At 29.5% G+C, this 22259-nt stretch overlaps 1 protein-coding gene across 1 annotated transcript; it reads left to right on the top strand.

The window, feature by feature from the left end:
* The first annotated feature begins 14281 nt into the window (after positions 1 to 14281).
* Positions 14282 to 20783, top strand: LOC132934835 (peroxidase-like). Its single transcript, XM_061001219.1, has 10 exons — positions 14282 to 14330; positions 15927 to 16080; positions 16161 to 16434; positions 16500 to 16726; positions 16900 to 17061; positions 17140 to 17342; positions 17652 to 18196; positions 19009 to 19165; positions 20057 to 20423; positions 20483 to 20783. Exons 2-10 carry the CDS (start codon positions 15942 to 15944, stop codon positions 20665 to 20667), a joined length of 2259 nt encoding a protein of 752 aa, XP_060857202.1. The 5' UTR covers positions 14282 to 14330; positions 15927 to 15941; the 3' UTR covers positions 20668 to 20783.
* The last annotated feature ends 1476 nt before the right edge of the window (positions 20784 to 22259 follow it).

The raw sequence follows: 22259 nt of genomic DNA, 5'->3' as shown, positions 1-22259 counted from the left end.
AATTTCCCAGTAGTTTTCAAAAGCGACGTGAAAAACAAAAGAAAAATTAAGGAAAAACGGGAATTTTTACGCAAAATCTGTTTTTGAGAAAATCGATTTTGGTTTTTGGTGTAACTCTAAAATAAATGACCGTAGGGACATGAAATTTTGACTGAATGTTTATATTGGCATTTTCTATACACCATAAAATTTTGAAAATATTTTGACTCTTTTTGAGCTGTTTACGGACATTGTCAGTTTTCAATTTTTTTAGTTTTTTTTTCTATAAATATCAATAAAATTTTATTTGTTGGAGTAAAAAAGCTTGAAAATTTAATAGAAGGCTCCTAGGTTATTGTTTCAAAGGCAGATGAAAAAAATTAAAAATCCTTAGCCACAGTTTTTATTTATAAGCATTTAAAGTTCAAATTTTGACAAAATACGGAAAAATCACGAAAATTAGCAAAATTTTTGAGTTGAGAATTCATAAAAATTTTTCTTTTTAAATCTAAGATTTGAAAATGTAATATAAGATTACTCATAAGCTTGTCTACCTTTATCGAAAAAAAAATGTCTACAAGAAACTTAAATTAAATTTTTATGAGCGTCTGAAATTTATATTTTTACAACATTTGATATTTACTCGATTTCTCATGTAACAATTTTCTTATTTTATTGTAATTAAAAAACGAATGACTGTAGATACTTGAAAATTTCACTGAATGTTTATATTAGCATTTTCTATACACCATAAAATGTTGAAAATATTTTGACTCTTTTTGAGCTGTTTACGGACATTGTCAGTTTTCAATTTTTTTAGTTTTTTTTTCTATAAATATCAATAAATTTTTATTTGTTGGGTAAAAAAACGTGAAAATTTAGTATATCGTTATATCGATATATCGTTCTAATAGCAGTTGAAAAATATTAAAAATACATAGGCAACATTTTTTTTTATAAGCATTTAAAGTTCAAATTTTGACAACATTTATCAAATTTATAATTTATTAATTATTTTGTGGTTAAAAATGTATAAAATGTTTAACTTTTATGGCTATGATTGAACATTTAAAACAAGGCTCCACGTAAATAGGTTATAAAAAAATTACTTTATTCACAAAAATATCATCAAATATACTTGGTAATATCATAGGCTGACTGACCGTTTTCGCTCAGAATCGTTTTTCTTATACAATGATATTATATCATTGAATTCAAATTTAACACAATCCATTACAGTGACCCACTTGTAACATACTGAATAGCAGAGCGACATCCACTTACCCACCTTTTTTAAAATTATTTGTTTAAATTTTATTTTTATACTTATTATTAATACAAAGCCAATTTTTTTGGTCACTTATTTCAGTATAATAACAGATTATATAAACTGTTTTATTTAATCTGAGGTAGGTATAAATGTATAATGTAATACAAATTTATATTTATCAACTGTTTATAGGTTTTTACCATTTTGACTGTACTCCATTTCAATTATTGGTTAAAAAAATTTTCACCGCCAGTTATGTACGACTACGTGAGTGACGAACTTTACGGCACAATACATTTAAAAGGTTAACCTGGGGCGGCTCCATAAACTTGGTTAGGGGGGGGGGGGATGAGGAATCATAGTTTTCAGAAAATGTCGATGATTTTTTTTGTAATTTTGTTTTTAACAGTATAAAATTGTTTAGATATACAGCTTGGGGGGGGGGGAGTGGCCCCTAATAGTCCCCCCTGCAGCTACTCATGACTCACGAAATATTTAACTAAACAATATATATTATATTATAATTTATAAGTATATGTACTTAACGACGAGACAGTTACTACCGGACTACGATATCGGCAATTAACGATAATTCGTTCGGAAATGGCTGAGATTATCATATTTTATCGACATTCAATTATTCGATACCATACCTATACTATCTTTGATCAAACAATAAAAATTAAAATATTTTGTACCGGAAGAAAGAAAGGTTTTGTTGAAGTTCGAGAATCATCATACACAGCGCATAAACATGTTCTATTCAAGTGTATTTTATTTATAAATTATAATATATTTTAGATTCTGAGCGGAGAGATGAATGTATTGATTTTACAATGATGTGTTTTTTTAAAATTTTTTTTTTGTGTCTGTCATCACCTTTTAGGACAGTAAAAGTGCTTAGACTTTCGTTAACAGTATCTTTTCTTATAGGAAAGTGAATCTAGTTGGTACTTTGGAAGGGGGGGGGGGAAGTAAGAATTTCCCAGTAGTTTTCAAAAGTTCCCTGAAAAATAAAAGTAAAATTAAGGTGAAACGGGACTTTTCGACTAAATCAATTTTGGTTTTTGGTTTTTGGACTCTAAACAAATTACTGTAGATACATGCAATTTCGACAGAATCTTTAAATTAAAATTTTCTATACACCAGAACATTTAAAAAATATTTTGACTTATTTTGAGGTGTTTACGGACATTATAAGTTTTCAATTTTTATTTTTTTATTTTATAAACATCAATAACATTTTATTTGCTTTGTAAAAAAGGTTGAAAATTTTATAGAAGGCTCCTGATTTATTGTTTCAAAGACAGATGAAAAATATTAAAAATCCATAGTCACAATTTTTTTTATAAGCATTTAAAGTTCAAATATTGACAAAATCCGTAAAATCCACGAAAATGTGCAAATCATATTGAGTTAGAATTAATTTAAATGTTTCTATTTAAATATAATATTTGAAAATGTATTACAAGATTACGCATAAGTTTGTCTACCTTTATCAAATAAAAAAATGTCTACAAGCAGTGTCGGCCTGGCACACCAAGAGCCATGAATCAGTGTTTTTAAGGGGCAATCAAGAAATTGTATTAGTTTTTGTTTTGCTTCCTGACAAAAATAGCCATTCATACCGCACATTAATAATTATTAATAATTGATGGTTTCAACCACTTCCAGTTATGGTGGACTTTGAAGTTGCTATTCATAATACGGTCAGGACATTACACCCGCATGTGTTGTCTCCGTCTTACAAACGCGTAATATACCAAATTTACGCACAGAAATTCACGTTTTACGCCGTTATAGCTTAAAAATTAGAGAGAATCGACCTATTATGAAACTTGATGGTAAGAACATTATCTGTGTTTTGATACGATAATTCAGTTTTTAAGTGTGTTATGATCATTTTTAATTTACATTTATTATACACGCATAACTCACTTAAAAACTGAATTATCGTAAAAAGATTTCCAACAAAACATAGATAATATTCTTACTATCAAGTTTCATAATAAGTCGATTCTCTCTAATTTTTACGCTAACGGCATAAAACGTGAATTTTTGAGCGTAAATTTGATATGTTACGTGTTTGTAAGACGGAGACAACACATGCGGGTGTGGCGTCAACTTAAGTAAAAATGTTGGAGTGTAGGATATTATTGTATCTTTTATTTTCAGGTAAAAGGGTTATTAGTTTAAGAGTTTATATTTCGCCATCGATATAATCAGCGTAACTATTAATTTGACCCCTGTGAAGGGGGGGGGGGCGAGTGGAGGGTGTATAATACATTCGTATGGACTTCATTAGGCCTTGATTGAGAGAGTTTGGTGAATTTTTGCATTCTAAAAACATTAAATTAAAAACTTCAAAATAATAGTTGTTTTTAATAATAAATCATTTTTTTAATAACGTTATTCAATTTTACCTTTCACATTTGGGTTAAATTATTTATCATAATTAAGTATAGGTTGGACTTTGGAGTAATTAAATATTGTGTGTTAATTGCTCAAACTATAATATGAATTGGATTTTGATGTACAAAATAAAAGTAAGTCTATGAAAAAAAAGTCCAAAGTGGTAGGGTTTCTATCGCTTTGTCCCCCCATCATAGACACCATTGTAATAATATATACACTGTACCTACATCGTCATATTATGTATATTTTGTTTCCACTTCGCAGGTGTTAATTATTATCATATACACACGGTTCTGACCCCCCCTGAAATGTCTTCCTTTAACAAAAAATCTTATTTATCACAATTTCAATACAGAGTCAATCAATTGTTGGTAATTTTTAATGAATATAAAATAAATTGTCAAATATGACAAAGACGTCGATAATCGCAGTTTCAGTTTTTTGGCTAATTTAGAACATTTCTGACGTACGTTTCTCCAGCCCCCCTCCCATATCGAATTTCAAAATTTTTTTTGGTTAAATATTTAGCGTGCAATTAGCGTGAATTGGCGTGACTGGTTTTTAAATTTGCGTGGCACTAGGTCAGGTTTAAAAATGTAAGCAAAGTGGGAGGAGAATTTTGAACTTTAAGGACTTTTTTATGTCTCAATATTTAGCGTGCAATTGGCGTGGTTTTGCGTGACCTATTTTGAATCCGTAAACCCAAAGCCCCAAGTACCGTGGGCTATTCCTCTTTATTGCCATTTATGATTTTATTATTATGTAATTATAGTTCCGTTAATAAAACAAAATCATTTTAAATTTGAATTTCAATCGGACCTACCTAACGTCACTTTGCCTATCGCCTAAGCCTACGGGATAACCTAGCTAATCAGATGATTTTTCCTGCCAAAATTCGAGCATTTAAACCGTTTCTACTCAGCGTCGAAGACTGAATTAAACATTATTTAACCGTTTTAATTCGTATGGGGGCTGGAGAAACGTACGTATATTTCTGAGCGTTTGCCATAATTGTCGTTATGTATCATCATGTCCATCGATTATTACCATGTTATAACTGTTTAGAAAAAAATAATGTAAATTATTTACTCAGGTAAAACTCTAACCAAACTAAGATATTTATGAGCGTTCTCCCGAATATCGTGGCTGCAGCATAACATAAATCTACCGAGTTGTGGGGTTGGAATTCAGCCGATTTTAAACACATTATATTTTTATATTATGTACCTACTCTTACGTATATGCACCTGCCTACACCGACGTCCTGCAGATAGTAAGACTACCTTCATCGTTGTCGTACCTACCTACATTTCTATATTTTACGACTGAACAAACAAATAATATACCTGACCCACACACTCTGAGTCCGTATAATGTTCGGGAATCAGCGTTTGAGCTTCTTTTCCTTTAATTCGTATAATATCAACGTTTTATAATGGAAAACAGGTATTTTGTTTATGTGATTTTACTTGCATTAACGGCCATATAATAAAAAACGTTTTTTTCCGAGCAACTCTAATCGACAAAGCCATTATAATGATGTTTATTTTTCCCTTACAATACACATATGGGGAGATATTGATACGATAAAAAAAAGTCCTTGTGTATTAATATATATAGATTAAATATAGATTGGAATTCGTTTTTTTTTGCGTCCTACAGTACTCCCTCGTTAACACGAACTCGGTTAACACAAATTATTGTATAACGCGAACCGGTTTTTCAGTCCAGAGAAAGGCTCTATACTATAAGATAGGGGTTTTTTTATTTCCTCGGTTTATACGAATTATTTCGGTTAACACGAAACTCGAACAAATTTTAGGTACCATATTGTCGTTTTGTTGATTAACACGAACAGAAAAATGTCAATCTGTACATATGTATCTAATTTCGTTTTATTACTCGTATACTAGTCGTTAGTAATTTAATCTTTATAACACAGTTTTATCGATATCTTATCTTATCCCTACTATGTATGTACATATTCTCTATTGTAGGTACATACATATGTATACATGTGTACATTTGTATGTGTGCAATCTAGTTCGGCGATAATCGCTCTCGTTTAAACTAATAATTGCTCTATCAATCAGTTGGTCAGTTGACTTTGTTGGTGTCGTTAGTGATTGACCAAAATGAGTTTGAAAAGGAAGCAAATGTCCATAGATCTAAAAACTAAGCAACTAATTTTAGTAGAAGTCGAAAAAGGTACACTGCCTAAAACCAAAATCGCGGAGAAATATGGCATTCCAAAATCAACATTATCAACAATTATTAAAAATAAAGATAAGATTGACGAAGCAGTTGCGCTTGGTTCAAAATATTTCTTTATATATGTAATGTAGCGTAGTAATTAATTAATTAAAAATATTTCAAATATTTGTTTATATGTAGTATGTACCAAAGAAATGTAAATTTTTATTTTGAAGATTACTTAATAAAAAAAATGTATTTGAGTGTAAAATAACGTATTAGATTTAACCTTCTCTGATAACACGAACAAATTCGTGTTAAACCTATCGGTTTACACAAATTTTTTTAACACGAACAGGTTATTTTGTGGTCCCGTCGTGTTCGTGTTAATAACAAACATATCAACACAGTAGGTTTAAATTATTATAAAAACGATTTTATAATAGGTACCTAATGGTGATTGGTGATTACTGAATATAGAGTAACGTTTATAATACTATGGTATATGACCGTAGGGACATGAAATTTTGACTGAATGTTTATATTAGCATTTTCTATACACCATAAAATTTACAAAATATTTTGACTCTTTTTGAGCTGTTTACGGCCATTGTCAGTTTTCAATTTTTTTAGTTTTTTTTTTCTATAAATATCAATAAAATTTTATCTGTTGATTAAAAAAGCTTGAAAATTTAATAGAAGGCTCCTAGGTTATTGTTTCAAAGGCAGATGAAAAAAATTAAAAATCCTTAGTCACAGTTTTTAATTATAAGCATTTAAAGTTCAAATTTTGACAAAATACGGAAAAATCACGAAAAATAGCAAATTATTTTGAGTTGAAAATTCATAAAAATTTTTCTTTTTAAATCTAAGATTTGAAAATGTAATATAAGATTACTCATAAGTTTGTCTACCTTTATCAAAAAAAAAAATGTCTAGAAGAAACTTAAATTAAATTTTTATGAGCGTCTGAAATTTATATTTTTACAACATTTGATATTTACTCGATTTCTGATGTAACAATTTTCTTATTTTATTGTAATTAAAAAACGAATGACTGTAGATACTTGAAAATTTCACTGAATGTTTATATTAGCATTTTCTATACACCATAAAATGTTGAAAATATTTTGACTCTTTTTGAGCTGTTTACAGACATTGTCAGTTTTCAATTTTTTTAGTTTTTTTTTCTATAAATATCAATAAATTTTTATTTGTTGGGTAAAAAAGCGTGAAAATTTAATATAAGGCTCCTGATATATCGTTCTAATAGCAGTTGAAAAATATTAAAAATACATAGGCACAATTTTTTTTTATAAGCATTTAAAGTTCAAATGTTGACAACATTTATCAAATTTATAATTTATTAATTATTTTGTGGTTAAAAATGTATAAAATGTTTAACTTTTATGGCTTATCCACCTTTTTTTTATCCTTATATATATAAAAGAACAGGCTTTTTTTATGTACCAATTTTGTGACGACGCTATTTAACTTTTTTCCAATTTTTTTCACAAAGTTGTTCCAAATACCTTCTCGAGTGTCACCACGTCACCCGATTTTCAAAATTTTATATAATTATAGAAACATTTTTTAATAACAATATGTGTATCAGAATCATTAGTATCATTTGTAAATACTATTATTATTATTTTTGTTGTCTTTATAATTCAGCAACTACTACTTTTTTAGCACTTGATAGCATTAAGTAAAATAAATTTTTTCTTCTTTAAAACACAACAATTTGTGTTGATCTAAGAATTTAATTTTGATAAAACAAAAACTACACACAGGCAAAGCCGGGTAATTCAGCTATAATCATATAAAGTTCAAATTTATCAAATTTAAAATGTAATAATTATTTTGTAGTTAAAAATTTATAAAATGTTCAACTTTTATAGCTAACGATTGAAAATTTAAAACAAGGCTCCGAGTAAATAGTTTATATATAAATTACTTTATTCACAATAATATCATCAAATATACTTGGTAAAATCATAGGCTGACTGACCGTTTTCGCTCAGAATCGTTTTTCTTATACAATGATATTATATCATTGAATTCAAATTTAACACCATCCATTACAGTGACCCACTTGTAACCTACTGTACAGCAGAGCGACATCCACTTACCCACCTTTTTTAAAATTATTTGTTTAAATTTTATTTTTATACTTATTATTAATACAAAGCCAATTTTTTTGGTCACTTATTTCAGTATAATAACAGATTATAATATTATATAAACTGTTTTATTTAATCTGAGGTAGGTATAAATGTATAATGTAATACAAATTTATATTTATCAACTGTTTATAGGTTTTTACCATTTTGACTGTACTCCATTTCAATTATTGGTTAAAAAAATTTTCACCGCCAGTTATGTACGCCTACGTGAGTGACGAACTTTACGGCACAATACATTTATATGTATATTTATATGTATATAGTAAATTATTGCTATTATAATTAATGTCAACGAAATGTAAGATAGTTGTATTGTGAGAAACTTCAGTTGGGTAGCTTTACATATGCTTAAATTATTACAATATGAATTATTATGATCCAGTATTTTCCCTGTCCGTTTATTTACGCGACTTGGGTAGTTGGGTGAGACTTTCTGTCTGTGCCACCTAGTTGTTTGATAGATCTTCACAAGGGAATATAGTTAGTATTTTTATTTTTATTATTATTGTTATTTTTATAATCTTCAGCTTCGTCACAGTGAGCTTGGTATGTTATTTTAGAGTTTAAACCGGGAGAGTGTCTCCGGATTATACCTAGGCTAACGTGATTATTGTTCGGGTTATTCATGCGTTCGCTACAGCTGCACGTGCACTATAAATTACATTATACGTACCCGGCACAATAAAACCGGTCCGTAAATTCCTGAATTCCGACAATAATTGTATAGGCAGAGTCTCATTGTTGCGCACCCCTCGACACAAAATACCGAGAAAAAACTGGTCACCGCCTCGCTTGAACCCAAGGTCGAATTCTAAATACCGTACATACATACAGCACACATGGTACAAACACACATTTAAACAATATTATAGAAACATGAAAAACGACCAGACGCGTTATAATATTGCGTTAATATTCTTTTTGGTTTTTGAATATTAAATACCTACTATATATTTCTCGGAAAAAATCGAAAAATAGAAAATAAACTGTATATTATTTTTTATTATAATCAAATGTAATGGAGTGATTATCGAAAAAACTAGGTTTAATTCCTAAACACGCATACTATTTGTATTTGTGACCAATGGTTTGACAATAATACACCGAATAATATTACAGATAGCCGATAGGGACTTATACTATTTAATTTACTTCTCACACATTTATAAGGTCAAATAAATTAAAAACAGACATAAATAAGTAAGTTCCCTTCAAATTCGTATTGGAAGTTAACTGTTATTGAGTTATTGACATGTGCATTGTGCATGTGCGTATAAGAGTGGCATTCGTAGGTACTCCGTTCTCACACTCTTATAATAATAATAATAATAATAATAATAATAATATTTAACAATTGAGAATTAACATATAGATCCCGGTAGATGATGACGAGATTAGAATTTTGTCCCTTAAATAAAAACCCATAGCGAGGCTCTTTAAGTTTCAATTCCAGAACCACGACTATATAAAATTAATCTTTACACACCGATAATGGTGGGGGGGAGGGGGCTATATAGGTATAGGGCCATTGTACAATGAACACCTTGCACACCCGGTAGATAATTGTGGTACTGCTGGAGGGTTTGCGGCGGGAGTGCACACAATAGGAATAAAAGATTGTCATTCGTCCGATGGGGGCGGTAGTGGGAACCACTCCCATGACCACGGACATCAGTTTCGTACGCCACCACCACCACCACCAGTCAGAAGACAAGAAGATTTACAACTGGCTAGCTGTCTCTCCATCATGGCATAGTGACGGATTGATAAACGTGAGTAGATAAATACATTATCTCAACCATTGAATAAGTAATTTTGTCATTTAACAACATAAGTAATCCAAATTCAATTGCAGGATAGCAGTCAAAGGAAGAATCTTTTCATTTAACAAGCTGATACAAGTTACCGGTAAGTACTATACGTTTATTTACCAACAAATAAGTAGGATCTATTATACGCCGCCTCTATATTACTCTATGGTATAGACCACAGATTTCTATATAGTGTAGTATAGAGAGCCTATATAAGAAGAGAGACGCCAACGGTCCTTATCAGGATTATATAGTGGTCGCCATTTACGGTCCACATTGAGGTTATGTTTAAATCAAATTAATTATTATCACGTTTCATCCACATATATATACATATAATATATTATATATATCTGTGGTTTTATCATACCTAAATCGATAATTACGATAATTTGTTTACGTTAATTCGATAATATTTTTCGCAGTGAAACACTGATGGACCGAAAATAACGGTCTATATCAAACGGCCAATCGGACGGCATTAGCGAGTTGGCCACTCTCTTATTATAAAGGCTCTCTAGTGTAGTATAGAGAGCATTTATATATATATTATCTATGCTCTCTAGTGTAGTATAGAAGCCAGTAATCAACTAAATATTACCAGCTATCAAGGAGTATTATAAAATTTCTTATAATCTCCTTGAAAAAGTAAAGACAGTCTGTCTCTCGCACATAATAATATGTTGGTTTAAATATATTTCACTAACGCGCGGTATATCTATTACAAGTCTATGATCTTGAAGCAGAAGTTGCCCATTATAGGTTAGTGTATGAATATTGGTGGTTTTTTGTCAATTGGGATTACTAATTTTATCTACTGCATCAATTAATACTTTGTAAAATGCAAAATATTAGAACAATTGTGCAGATGACCCCTTTGTAAAAACCATCTAAATCATAAATTAACCTATTAAATGAAACGTGTATTTTTAATAAAAAAATATAATGTGTATCATGCCATAATGGCGGCCGCATCTTGCGTTGTTGTCCGGACCCCGTTTACGCAGAGTAGGTACGAGGCCTTGGTACACAATAGGTGGGTGAAAATGAGTGTCGACCGCTGGTTACCGCCTTGTGACGTGTTTACAACCATAGATATTATAAAACTGGATAGGACATCGGGTTTATCAACTAAGAATAAAGTGATACAATTTTTGAGGTTATAAGAGTTCCTTTATTATTGATAAGCATTAACACGATTTAAAAAAAACAACAACAAATAATAAAATCATGAATCATAAATTCAAAACTATGAAATTATGAAAATATGAAATAACATTTTAATTATTTTATTACAGTCTATTACATATTATTTAATAATCATTATTCATATTTGTAACCTAACCTAAAAAGGCCTCAAAAGGCCTCTTATAGTCTATCTCTCTCGTAGATATTGAACTTTCCCTCTTCCCCAATAATGACCGCGACCTCAGCTTACGAAGTCAGTATAGGCGTGTTGTATCCAGTCTTATAACATCAATGTTTACGACCCGTTTCATTGTTTCAAACTTCTATACTATACCTAGTGCCGTTAATAGTTGGCCGTTAATCGTTGCGTTTTCTGCATTCTGCTTCTCTAACCTAGAATTATTGTTGTTTAATACACTTGTGCGGTTACCTGTGCAATACGTATAATACCTACTACTTATATATTAAGTTACTAACTAGTAGGAAATTAATATATCAAGCAAGCGGCTCTTTAACAATCAATCTATGGTTAGGTTTTTTAGGTTACACATCAAAATCAAGATTTTTTCCTTTATAGACAATTTTAATTACAAAGTTCCGACCTTACTAGGTGTATGTACTTAGAGTATATTAATCCAGCGTCACACTCTTAGGCTCTTAGAATGAGGTGTAAACAAAGTGTTTAATTTAGGTACCTGATATCCGTTAAAAAGTTAACGGAGTTCGATGAAAAGTTGTTGTTATGATTATATTATAGTGTATAAATTTGTGCATATTTATATTTAAAAATCTAAAAAATATATAAGAACAATTTTTTTTTAGATATTTTAAATTTAAATTTGCACAAATTTAGATATTTAAACAAAGAATAACGATTTTATAGTTATTTTGTTGAAATTCAAAAATTTAATTCGTGGGTGAACTTTTACGTACCCATAGGTAGTATTAAATTTTATTATACGTCCATACAGTTACAGTAGGTAATATACAATACAATTTTCAAAATATTTAGATTAATTTTAAGCCTGTTAAGGTTAACACCTTAGTATAAATTTATACCAAATAATGCCTACTGTATTAAGTACTAATAGTAAAATAAATTATAGTATTATTATAATTATTATTATATATGTTACGGCGAAAGACGAAAATTAGTAAATGTCGTCATTTCCCTGTCAATGACGTCATTTACCAAAACTTGTGGTAAATGATGATAAATCTCAAATAATACACTGATTATTTTAATATAGATACTATTTAATAACGATTTATTGTAATTTTTGATTTCAATGAAATTAATGAAAGGTTAGGTTAATTGAATTTCTAAATTTATTTCTACCACCATGTCCTACTGCTAAATGTGCCGAATGAATAACTTAAATAGTCAACACTATTTTTTAAAATTTGATACAATTCTTCCCTTGAATATATTGCGCATCATTCTCCAATTAAACCGAGGATTGACGTCAATAACCGGGGAATGTCTACATTTACAACATTTACTAATTTTTAGGTAAATGACGTAATTTACTAGGGAATGACGACATTTACCACGTTTACATCATTCACCGTAACATATATAATATATCATAAACATATAAAATATACTTAGGTAGTACCTATACAGCTATACCTAATATAGACTGACCGTCTTCAATTAGAATAATTTTTCAGTTATCATAGAATTTAAATTTAATATTAACATTACAGTGACTTACTCAATGATGAGGCACACTGTATACATATTTACTGTACAGCAGAGCGTTTACTTAGGTACTTTTCTCATTTTTCCTTTTTCATGCTGTTTAATGAGCGCGCGAATATCTGTATTGATTGATGCATCGTGAGCTTCCGGAATGATTAACCTAGTATAGCTCAGAGTCTGATAAATAGTATAAATAACTAGTATTGTAGAATAAATGACGTAAAGTTATTACGATTATGGAATTTTTTTTATCTTATCGGTAAATGTGCTAATGACTAGTGACTAGTCGATACGATCGGTCTCGGTCGAGAAATTTTATGCAACAGTGTCCAAAATCAAAATTCACACTACATTTTCTATTATACTAATTTTTTGTATTTTATATTTTTATTATAATTTATTTTATTTATTTATTTATTAAGTTATTATTATTCAGTATATTGTAATCGTATTGTATTTTTTTTTTTTTTTTTTTTTTATTCATGGTACAGCATCAACTACTAGGTTATTAGCTTGCAACAAAATTGGTAGTTAGTACATAATAGAGTATAGTTTTACAATAAATTCTTAAATTAAATTATACATGTTAATTTGTTTTAAAAATATGATTATTTTGTTGGTGTTGTCATGTGTAGGGCTGAGGGCTTCAAAGAGGTTGTCGGGCATTTTTAGATTTTTTCTGGTATCTATATGGATGCGGCAGTGGATGAGGAGGTGTTTGACTGTGAGAAGTTCTCCACAGGTTAGGCACATTGCTGGTTCTTCTCTGCGCGTATTGTATTTTATAAAAAACTCAATGATAAAATGGATTATAATAAAAATCTTATTTATTTACGGCATACTTTTTTTTTGGGGGGGGGGGGGGGGTCGCGTACCTAATAAAGATTAAATTGATGGGTCGCCATTGCAAAAAGGTTGGGAAACGCTGGCTCAGACGGTCATCGTTCAGCTTTTCTGTGATGGTTTGGGAAGGGGAGTTTACTCGCTGGGGTAAGTACATACTTATGATAATGATATTTATGTATTAATTTCTTATTTCTTATATTTTTAACAATTTCTTAAACATTTATCTAATAATTTGTTGTAGGTATGTGGTAAACATTTGTAGTTATTCAGTGTTTACCTAGGTACTCATATTATCTGATATGATAATTTCATTTTATTCGTTAGTAAATCTAGAAAACCGTTTTAAAGTAACTATATTTTATTGTATACACGATAATATAATAAATTAGATAAACCTGCGCTTTAGTAGCTTTAATAATATTTCTTTAACTTTTTCACTATTGTAACCAATAAAGTTATCAATTCTATCTGATTTCTAAAAAAGTGAAATTAATAAGATTTTAACCATACGTGAACTATCAAATTTAATTAAAATAAATAACTACTTATTGTTATCAAGTTTCCCCGAAGTTTGCACAGCTTTAATATTTTATTTGACTCTCCTGCAGTAACCAGTGCTAGTGCAGAAAGTTTCTTTTCAAAACTGAAAATAATTAAGACATTTTGGAGAAATGCCATGAGTGTTCATGAAACAAGAGCATCTTCGAGGTTTAGCTTTAATATCTATACAAAAATATGTTAGTAAAAAAATAAATATTGATGAATTAATATTTACTGTCAAATGACTTAATAATAATTATTATTGTATTTTTTTATACATATGTTAATGTTCCTTGATGTTTAATCCATACAGTTATACTTATGTTTTGAACAAATTAATTAACTTAACATTATAATAACGTGTTTATTTTTCATCTTAAAATAGTGAAGAGTTATCTTTTGATTAAGTAAAATAACCTAAAATCCTAGTTACGCAATAACAAAATATATATTTTGGTTGGATTATTTTTATAACCAACACTGAATTTAGATCAGCTTGCGCTCTAGGCACTAATAATTATGTCACCCCTTTCGAAAAATATTGAAGTACCTATTCATTATAAACTTGGAGTTTCAACAAATTAAATCTATTTAAACTTTAAACAAACCATAAGAAATTAAATTGGAAAAATATATTTAATAATTTATGAACACAAATTTTAGATAAGTATTCAATTTAAGTTTCAATATAAAATATAAAAATTATAAAAATATTTATAAGTATCTACCTATATTAATGCGAAAATTAAATGAACACGAAATACATAAGGCATTGTGACATGTTAAGAAATTATTTTTATTAGGTCTCCAGTTTGTTGCATAAGCCAATTTTGTAGTTTGAATTTAAAAATGTTGAGATTTTCACCAAATAGCGCATGAAGAAGTTTATTGTATATAAATGGTCCAACAAATGTGTGTGACGATTGGGATATTATAGTTTTATACATTCTGGGAATGATAATATGGCTAGTTTTATATCTCGTGTTAAAAGCACGATTTGATGTTTTCGTTAGGTAATTTTTGACCATGAATGTGACAGCTGCTTTATAGAAAAGGTATTTTACTGGTAAAACATTCGATTTTGAATATAGATTGTTTACATGAAATAAACCGTTTTTCTTTAATACGATTTGTGTTATGTAGTTGACGAAGGTTCGTATTATTGGCACTACCCTAGGCAATAATTCCATATTAAATTAGAGATTCTATAAGTGCTATCACCTTTAATTGATTTATGTTTAGTAGGTATATTTTGTAGTTGTCTAAAAATATAGAAAAGTTTTCTTAATTTGGTTATTAGTATTTGAATATGTTCAATTTTCAATTTTTACCTCTTAAAAGTACTAATTTACTTTGCTCAGAATCTATAATGATATTATTTATTATGTTCTGATGTAAAACACAATTGTGATGAATACTAATTACAAAAGTGATAATATTAGTAAGTATTATATTATTATGCTTTTACATTTACCATAACGAAATACACAACAATAATTCTGGGCGGGGAGCTAATATTCACATTGGACAGGTACGACTATGTATTTGCATATACAATTGGTCGAGATTTACTGTATAGTCAAATAGATTAATGTATGGACATAACTTATTGATGGTAAACTTTTAACAAATTATACTTGATAATGTGTTAGACGTTAGTGATTAATTTATGAGAAGTAATAATTGTGAAAGTATATTTATTTACTTCAACCAATATCAGGTAAATAAAATAGTTTGATTTATAGACTTATAGTTAACAATTATTAATTATACATTTTATGCTATGATTACAGTTTATAATTAGCAGAATGAGTTTCTCGATATCTATACGTTTGTTGATTTGTATGGTGGTATTCTTACAATCGTGTTGTAGAGGATTAAGACAGCCTTGTAATGCTTCAAAAATAGATTCTGGTTCTCAATGGAATAATAAGTTCGTTTGTAAAGGTATAAATCATAATTTTAACTTAAATAATTTATTTTTTTTATACAAATAATTGGTTGCAACGATTAAATTATTTATATAGATGGTTTGGAAATAAACTCAACAAACTGGTACCTAAATCTCAAACTCGATGATATAGAAGAAGAAATTAAGTCTGCTGTCAAAAACTTAGAATATGAAGATAATATTGTCGAGGATTTAATAACGGCTGCTAATGTTCATATTACATCATTGACAAACCCAGTTCGTGCACAACAGATTGAATCTAAGCTTTTCAGAGACGGATATCCAGGATATCGAAATGCCGAACTTATTACTGATGTTTCGCGCCTTATAAACGATAAATATTGTCAAATGTATAAACATACAATAAATATCCCAATGAATATTTTAATATGCATAAATTAAATTACTATTTCAGATACAATAATAGTGCTATACAATGTGCCAAACAATTAACGAAAATAAAACTAGACAGGACATCTTTGGGTGAGATGTGTTTATCCGAGTATTACAACAAAACTGCCTGCATCGGGAAGAATTTTATGTATCGTAGTGCTGATGGTTCTTGTAACAACTTGAAACGTTCCTCATTGGGAAAGTCAACCACGGCATATAAACGTTTGCTGTCTCCAATCTACTTAAATGGTAATATTTTTTAATTTTTTTTGTAACGTATATTTATATAAGTTTTTTATTAAAAACATTAAGATATTCATAGCACTCTTCCTTCTAGAACGTGGTATCTGCTATTAGCATGACGTTTTATAATTTACATCCATGTAGCTATAATACTGTGATTTACTTAATTGTTCATACAGGTGTTGACACGATTAGAACAATAGATCTACCCAAACCTAGATATCTAAGCAATGTATTTGTAAATGAAGAGCACACGCCTGACCCCGTAAAAACTATGGCAATGGCGTACTGGACGATGTTTATAGGCCACGATCTATCACACACGGCAATGTCTAATATGAGTAGGATTAAATACATTACCGTATATATATATTGATTGGTCGTAATTAATGCATGTGAATATTTAATTAAATCCATAGGGAAATCAAAAATACCGTTGAACTGTTGTTATGATAACGGAACGAACCTACCTTCTCCACTAAGACATAATCTGTGCATGGAAGTAGAGATACCGGAGGACGATTATATTTTTGTTAGTCCACGTAAACTTAGAAATTGCATGAACTACGTGCGTTCGGTATCAGCGGTGCGTTCAGATTGTACACTTGGACCCAGGGAACAAGTAACGGCTATATAAAATACTATATCGATAAGCTTATATATTTTTATAATAATGATTACAATAGCCGTGGAAACCATTTTGGGGAAAATGCGCTGCATTCAAAATCCCTATAAGATGTTACACAGCAAATAGCGTCTTAATGTTAAATAAAAAATTACAAATGTTGTTAATTTGGTTAAATTATGTTTAGTTTTTACGTTTATAATTTATATACCTACCTTTAGGTAATGTTGATAACTGACTGCGAATTCGCCAAAAATCACATAAAATAACAGATTTACATTTATTTAACACGTTTATGTTTTACAGATGAACCAAGCTACTCATTATTTAGACGGGTCAATGATTTACGGTTCTACGGAGAAGAAGATGCGGTCGTTGAGGACCAAGTCGAATGGCCAACTCATGACGAATATAAACTACAAAAGACGAAGTGAACCGCAATATATGCCGCGGGAAGACGATGATAACGCGTGCCAGTATGGCATAGGCACGTGCTACAAGGCTGGTGACGTCCGGGCAAGCGGGCTTCCCCAACTGACAGTTTTGCATACACTGTGGATGAGAGAACACAACCGGTTGGCCAAACAGCTGTCCTACATCAACCCACACTGGGGTGACGAACGCATTTTCCAGGAAGCCAGGAAAATCGTAATAGCGTCCATACAGCACATCACGTACGCTGAGTGGTTACCGGCTCTCCTTGGTGAAAACTACACCAGGCAAAACGGACTGGATCTGTTGACAGAAGGGTACAGCAACGCGTACAACGAGACTGTCGATCCGGCCGTTAGCAACAGTTTCGCGACCGCCATACTACCATTCAGCAATTCAATGATCAGTGATAAATTCAAGTTAGCTCAATAATATTAAAAATTGATTTGAACAATCATCTTTATTAAATAATGTTTCTTTGGAAAATAATGTAAAATACCTATGTATAGTGTATACGGGCAACAATAGTTACCTTCTTTTCTCTAATGCAGATACAGGGGGGGAGTCTTGGGGGGACTTAGTCCCACCAATTTAAAAGTTAGTAGGTACTAAACACATATCATTTTTAGAAATGATTATAGTGAGGTTACAGCCCCCCTCAACAGTTTTAGGCTATATGCTTTTTACCCGGTGAACCAGTTATTGGCTTTTGATTTTTAAATGACGACCTCTACATTTTTTCCAAAGTTTTAAGTGGAATTCTTTTCTAAAAATGTATATGATTATACCATATTGAAAAAATGTACCTATTTTATTATTCAGGGACTTTAGGTTTAGGACATTAATTTTAGTTTAATTACAAATTTACAAATTTAGAGGTGTACACAATACCAATTAAATCATCTTATCTACAATTTCTTTCAAAGAAATAATCCTATTTCTTCAACATTTGATATTTAATTTAAAAATTAGTATGTGCGTAACAATATTCTGCGTGGAAATATTATATGAAATATATATCTTAACTTTTTTTTAAAAATGTATGTATCATATAGTATTAAGAGTTAACAAGTGTCTGCTTATACTTTTATTACTAATAAGTAATAATATAACAATTTATTGAGAAGTCAAATGTTGTGAATTTGTGCGTAAAGAGAATCAACAAATTTACCAGTGTACGTACGATGCTACTTATAATTATTAATTTGTATGAATATTTTTGTTTACCTAGATTATATTCGGAAGACCGAAAAGAGGAACAAGGGGAACTTTTGCTAAATGAACATTTCAACATACCAAATCATGTAATGGTACATTTCTTGGATCAACTTGTCAGGGGACTAGCTACGCAGAATACGCTTGAAGTCCATATGGGATTTTCATCAGAGGTAGGATTTTGCAACATAAACAAAATAACGCAACGATATTGTTTTTTTTTTACTCCATCAATGATTATAAAACGTTCAAATTATATTGACTATATTAAATCTAACTATATAAATGTGAAATGAAAATCTCTCTACAGGCTAAACTCTGGAACTACTTATCAGATCTTCTTGATTTATTTTTTAAACGAAAGATTATTTCACGAAGAAGGTTTACATGAAAGAAAATTTCAGAAAAATTCACCGGAAAAGTAGGAAATCTGGATGTCAAAAATACAATAGTGGCCCCATCTGTCCAAAAAAAAAAATAAACTAAATAATAAAATAAAAATTTAGTTTTTTGTTGCAGATTAAAATAATAATAGTGTATAATATATTGGTTGCTATTGGTTAATCGGGCATGTTTGTTGATTTGTATTATTATATTTTGTCAATATATATATATCAATGAATGTTTATGGGTAGATTAGACCTCTGGGAAGAAGATAGGCTAATTTAAAAAGGGTTACATTTGGTTTTTTTTATTCATCAGAGTTTAGTACGGTTAGGTTTGGATAGGATTTTGTATTAATTGTAGAAACGACCAACTTGGTATAACTTTGATACTTTAGAGTTAAATTATACACTTATGTACAAACAGCACGGGGTCCGCGATCTACTGCAGGTAGATTGCCTACCTGATAATGTACTGCTGCGAAACAGAATTTTTATTCTGGGCAACAGAAAAGTTAAGATACATTTTGAACACGATACACCGAATATTAAATAATCAACTGAACAAAGTTTGAGTCATATAGAGTTGGTACATTTAATGGGTAACGAAGTGTACGGGATCAGCTAGTATTATTATATAATTATTTGTTTATATTTTCTGATATCGAATTTTTGTTTTAGATGATCAATTACTTATACTTGTATCGTCCATCAATACTAGGTTATGATTATTATGGAATGGACGTATTAGGCTTGGCTATACAACGAAACCGCGATCACGGTATTCCAAGCTACAAACAATTTAGAAAATATTGCGGGCTAAAAGATATAGGAAATAAACAAGATATGTTAGAGATCATTAATCCGAAAGTATTGAAGGTGTATAGAGCTTGGAACGATATAGAGCTATTGGTAGGTGCATTATTTGAGAAACACGAAGACGACGCAATGGTTGGCCCGACGATGAGGTGTATCATTAGAGAACAGTTTATTAGAACCAGAATTGCAGATAGATATTTCTATGATTTACCAAAAGTATTCAACGAATGTAAGTATAACTGAAATATTTTTAATGAACGGATTTTAACTAACTTTTTTAAATTTAAGATCAACTGGCAGAAATCAGAAAAGTGTCACTTGCCAGAGTCTTTTGTGATAACAGTGATAATATCACAACGATGCAGAAAAATGTATTTTTAAAACCTACAACTCCTGATTTGCAACTTTGTAATTCACATTCAATTCCAAAAATCAATCTCAATCATTGGTTTGAGAAGGTCGATACAATTTGAAAATAACTGCATACAAAACATTGATATATTTATTAATTATTAATTTATTGAAAAATCAGTATTGAAATTGTTAATAATTATTTTAAGTTTTTGTATAAAAATATCAATAAATATTAATTAACCATAAGTTGAACTTTTTTGCATTATATATATGTAATGTTTTTTAATAAATTCTTTCAATATTAATTATATGTCTATATTATATATTTTATTTATAATTGTTTAAAATATACTTTTAAATTTTATCAACTATTTTAAAAGATAGGTTCAGCTAATAGATTTTCGGGCAAATTGGAAATTAAATGAGAAAATCTTGGGAAAAATTAAAAAGGAAACTTTTAAACATGTTTTAAAATTCAACCAATAGGTTCTTCAAAATGTCTCCATAAAAAAATCTCCAATACAAAATAATAAATATTCCCGACAATTGACTTAACCAAGCTTACAATTGATTGTAACCTAACAAATTTGTTTATTATAATATATTTTAATTACTGGATTATATTTTAAAATATTTTATTTTAACAATTTTAACTAATTTACTGTGTTTTACAATTTTGTGTTAAGAGAACGCTATCCGTGCATTTGTTGTATCCGTCTTACATATTATGTACGACATGGCAAATTTTGACTGAGACACGATTGACCCAAATTTTATTGTCGGCGTATCAAAGAAAATCGGAATACAAAAGAAAATCTACACGATTGAGCATAAAAAACATTATATAGCGTTTATAAAACTTTATAAAACAACGTTGCTATTTTCCATTTTAAGCTATATTCTACAAAAATATTTATTTAAATAATTATAATAATTCAAAATATAACATATCAAAAAAAAAATACATGATTTCATAGTTAATAAAATAGTCATATTTCATAAATCTGTTTGATAATAATAATAATGATGATGACAATAATAATAATAGTTATAAAGATAATAAAATCAAAATATGGTACGAATTAAAAAAAAACACGCATGGTTACTCTAGAATACTGTAGAGTATGGGTGATTGAACACTGAAATTATTTCTATAATAATTTTGGAATTGTATCTTAATTTATTATCTGATATTTCCCTTTCAAGTTTAAAACGTCGGAACTTTATTGATCCGGAACTAGTTTATTAATCGATAACATTGTCGATAAAGCTGGGCTCAACTAACGGCTCACTTTTTGATAGCATCAACGAATTTTTATCCACTATAATATTATGCCATAGATATTTGGATACAATTATTTATAAGACCTTGTCGTTTTCATAATAATAACATTATCAGAACAATAATATAGATAGTAATATATTATGTTATAGGTAATTGTTTGTATTAAGATAAACGCGAAGGTGTATACAATTAAGGTGTATGACTGGAGGGGGGTGTGAGGGGGGGGGCAAAGTCCTCCACTGATCACTTTAGTCGACATAAATCTAGCACCCCCATATATTTAACCCAATTTGCGCCTTTGATTAACACATTACTCTGTACACTATACAATGATCAATTTCGAAAGGTAATGTAACTTTTGATTTGTAATAATATTCAAATTATGCATACAAAAATTAATAACAAAATATCATAACTCATAATCAC

Source organism: Metopolophium dirhodum, chromosome 1, assembly GCF_019925205.1.
Source record: "Metopolophium dirhodum isolate CAU chromosome 1, ASM1992520v1, whole genome shotgun sequence".
NCBI lineage: Eukaryota > Metazoa > Arthropoda > Insecta > Hemiptera > Aphididae > Metopolophium > Metopolophium dirhodum.
This window is presented reverse-complemented; position numbering and strand designations above follow the sequence as displayed.

Bases quoted from the DNA above. Each gene is read 5' to 3' on its own strand.
- LOC132934835 (XM_061001219.1), top strand. From the start codon at position 15,942: ATGAGTTTCTCGATATCTATACGTTTGTTGATTTGTATGGTGGTATTC. The intron at 16,081-16,160 runs GTATAAATCATA...TTATTTATATAG, and splicing joins TAATAAGTTCGTTTGTAAAG to ATGGTTTGGAAATAAACTCA. The intron at 20,424-20,482 runs GTAAGTATAACT...TTTAAATTTAAG, and splicing joins ACCAAAAGTATTCAACGAAT to ATCAACTGGCAGAAATCAGA.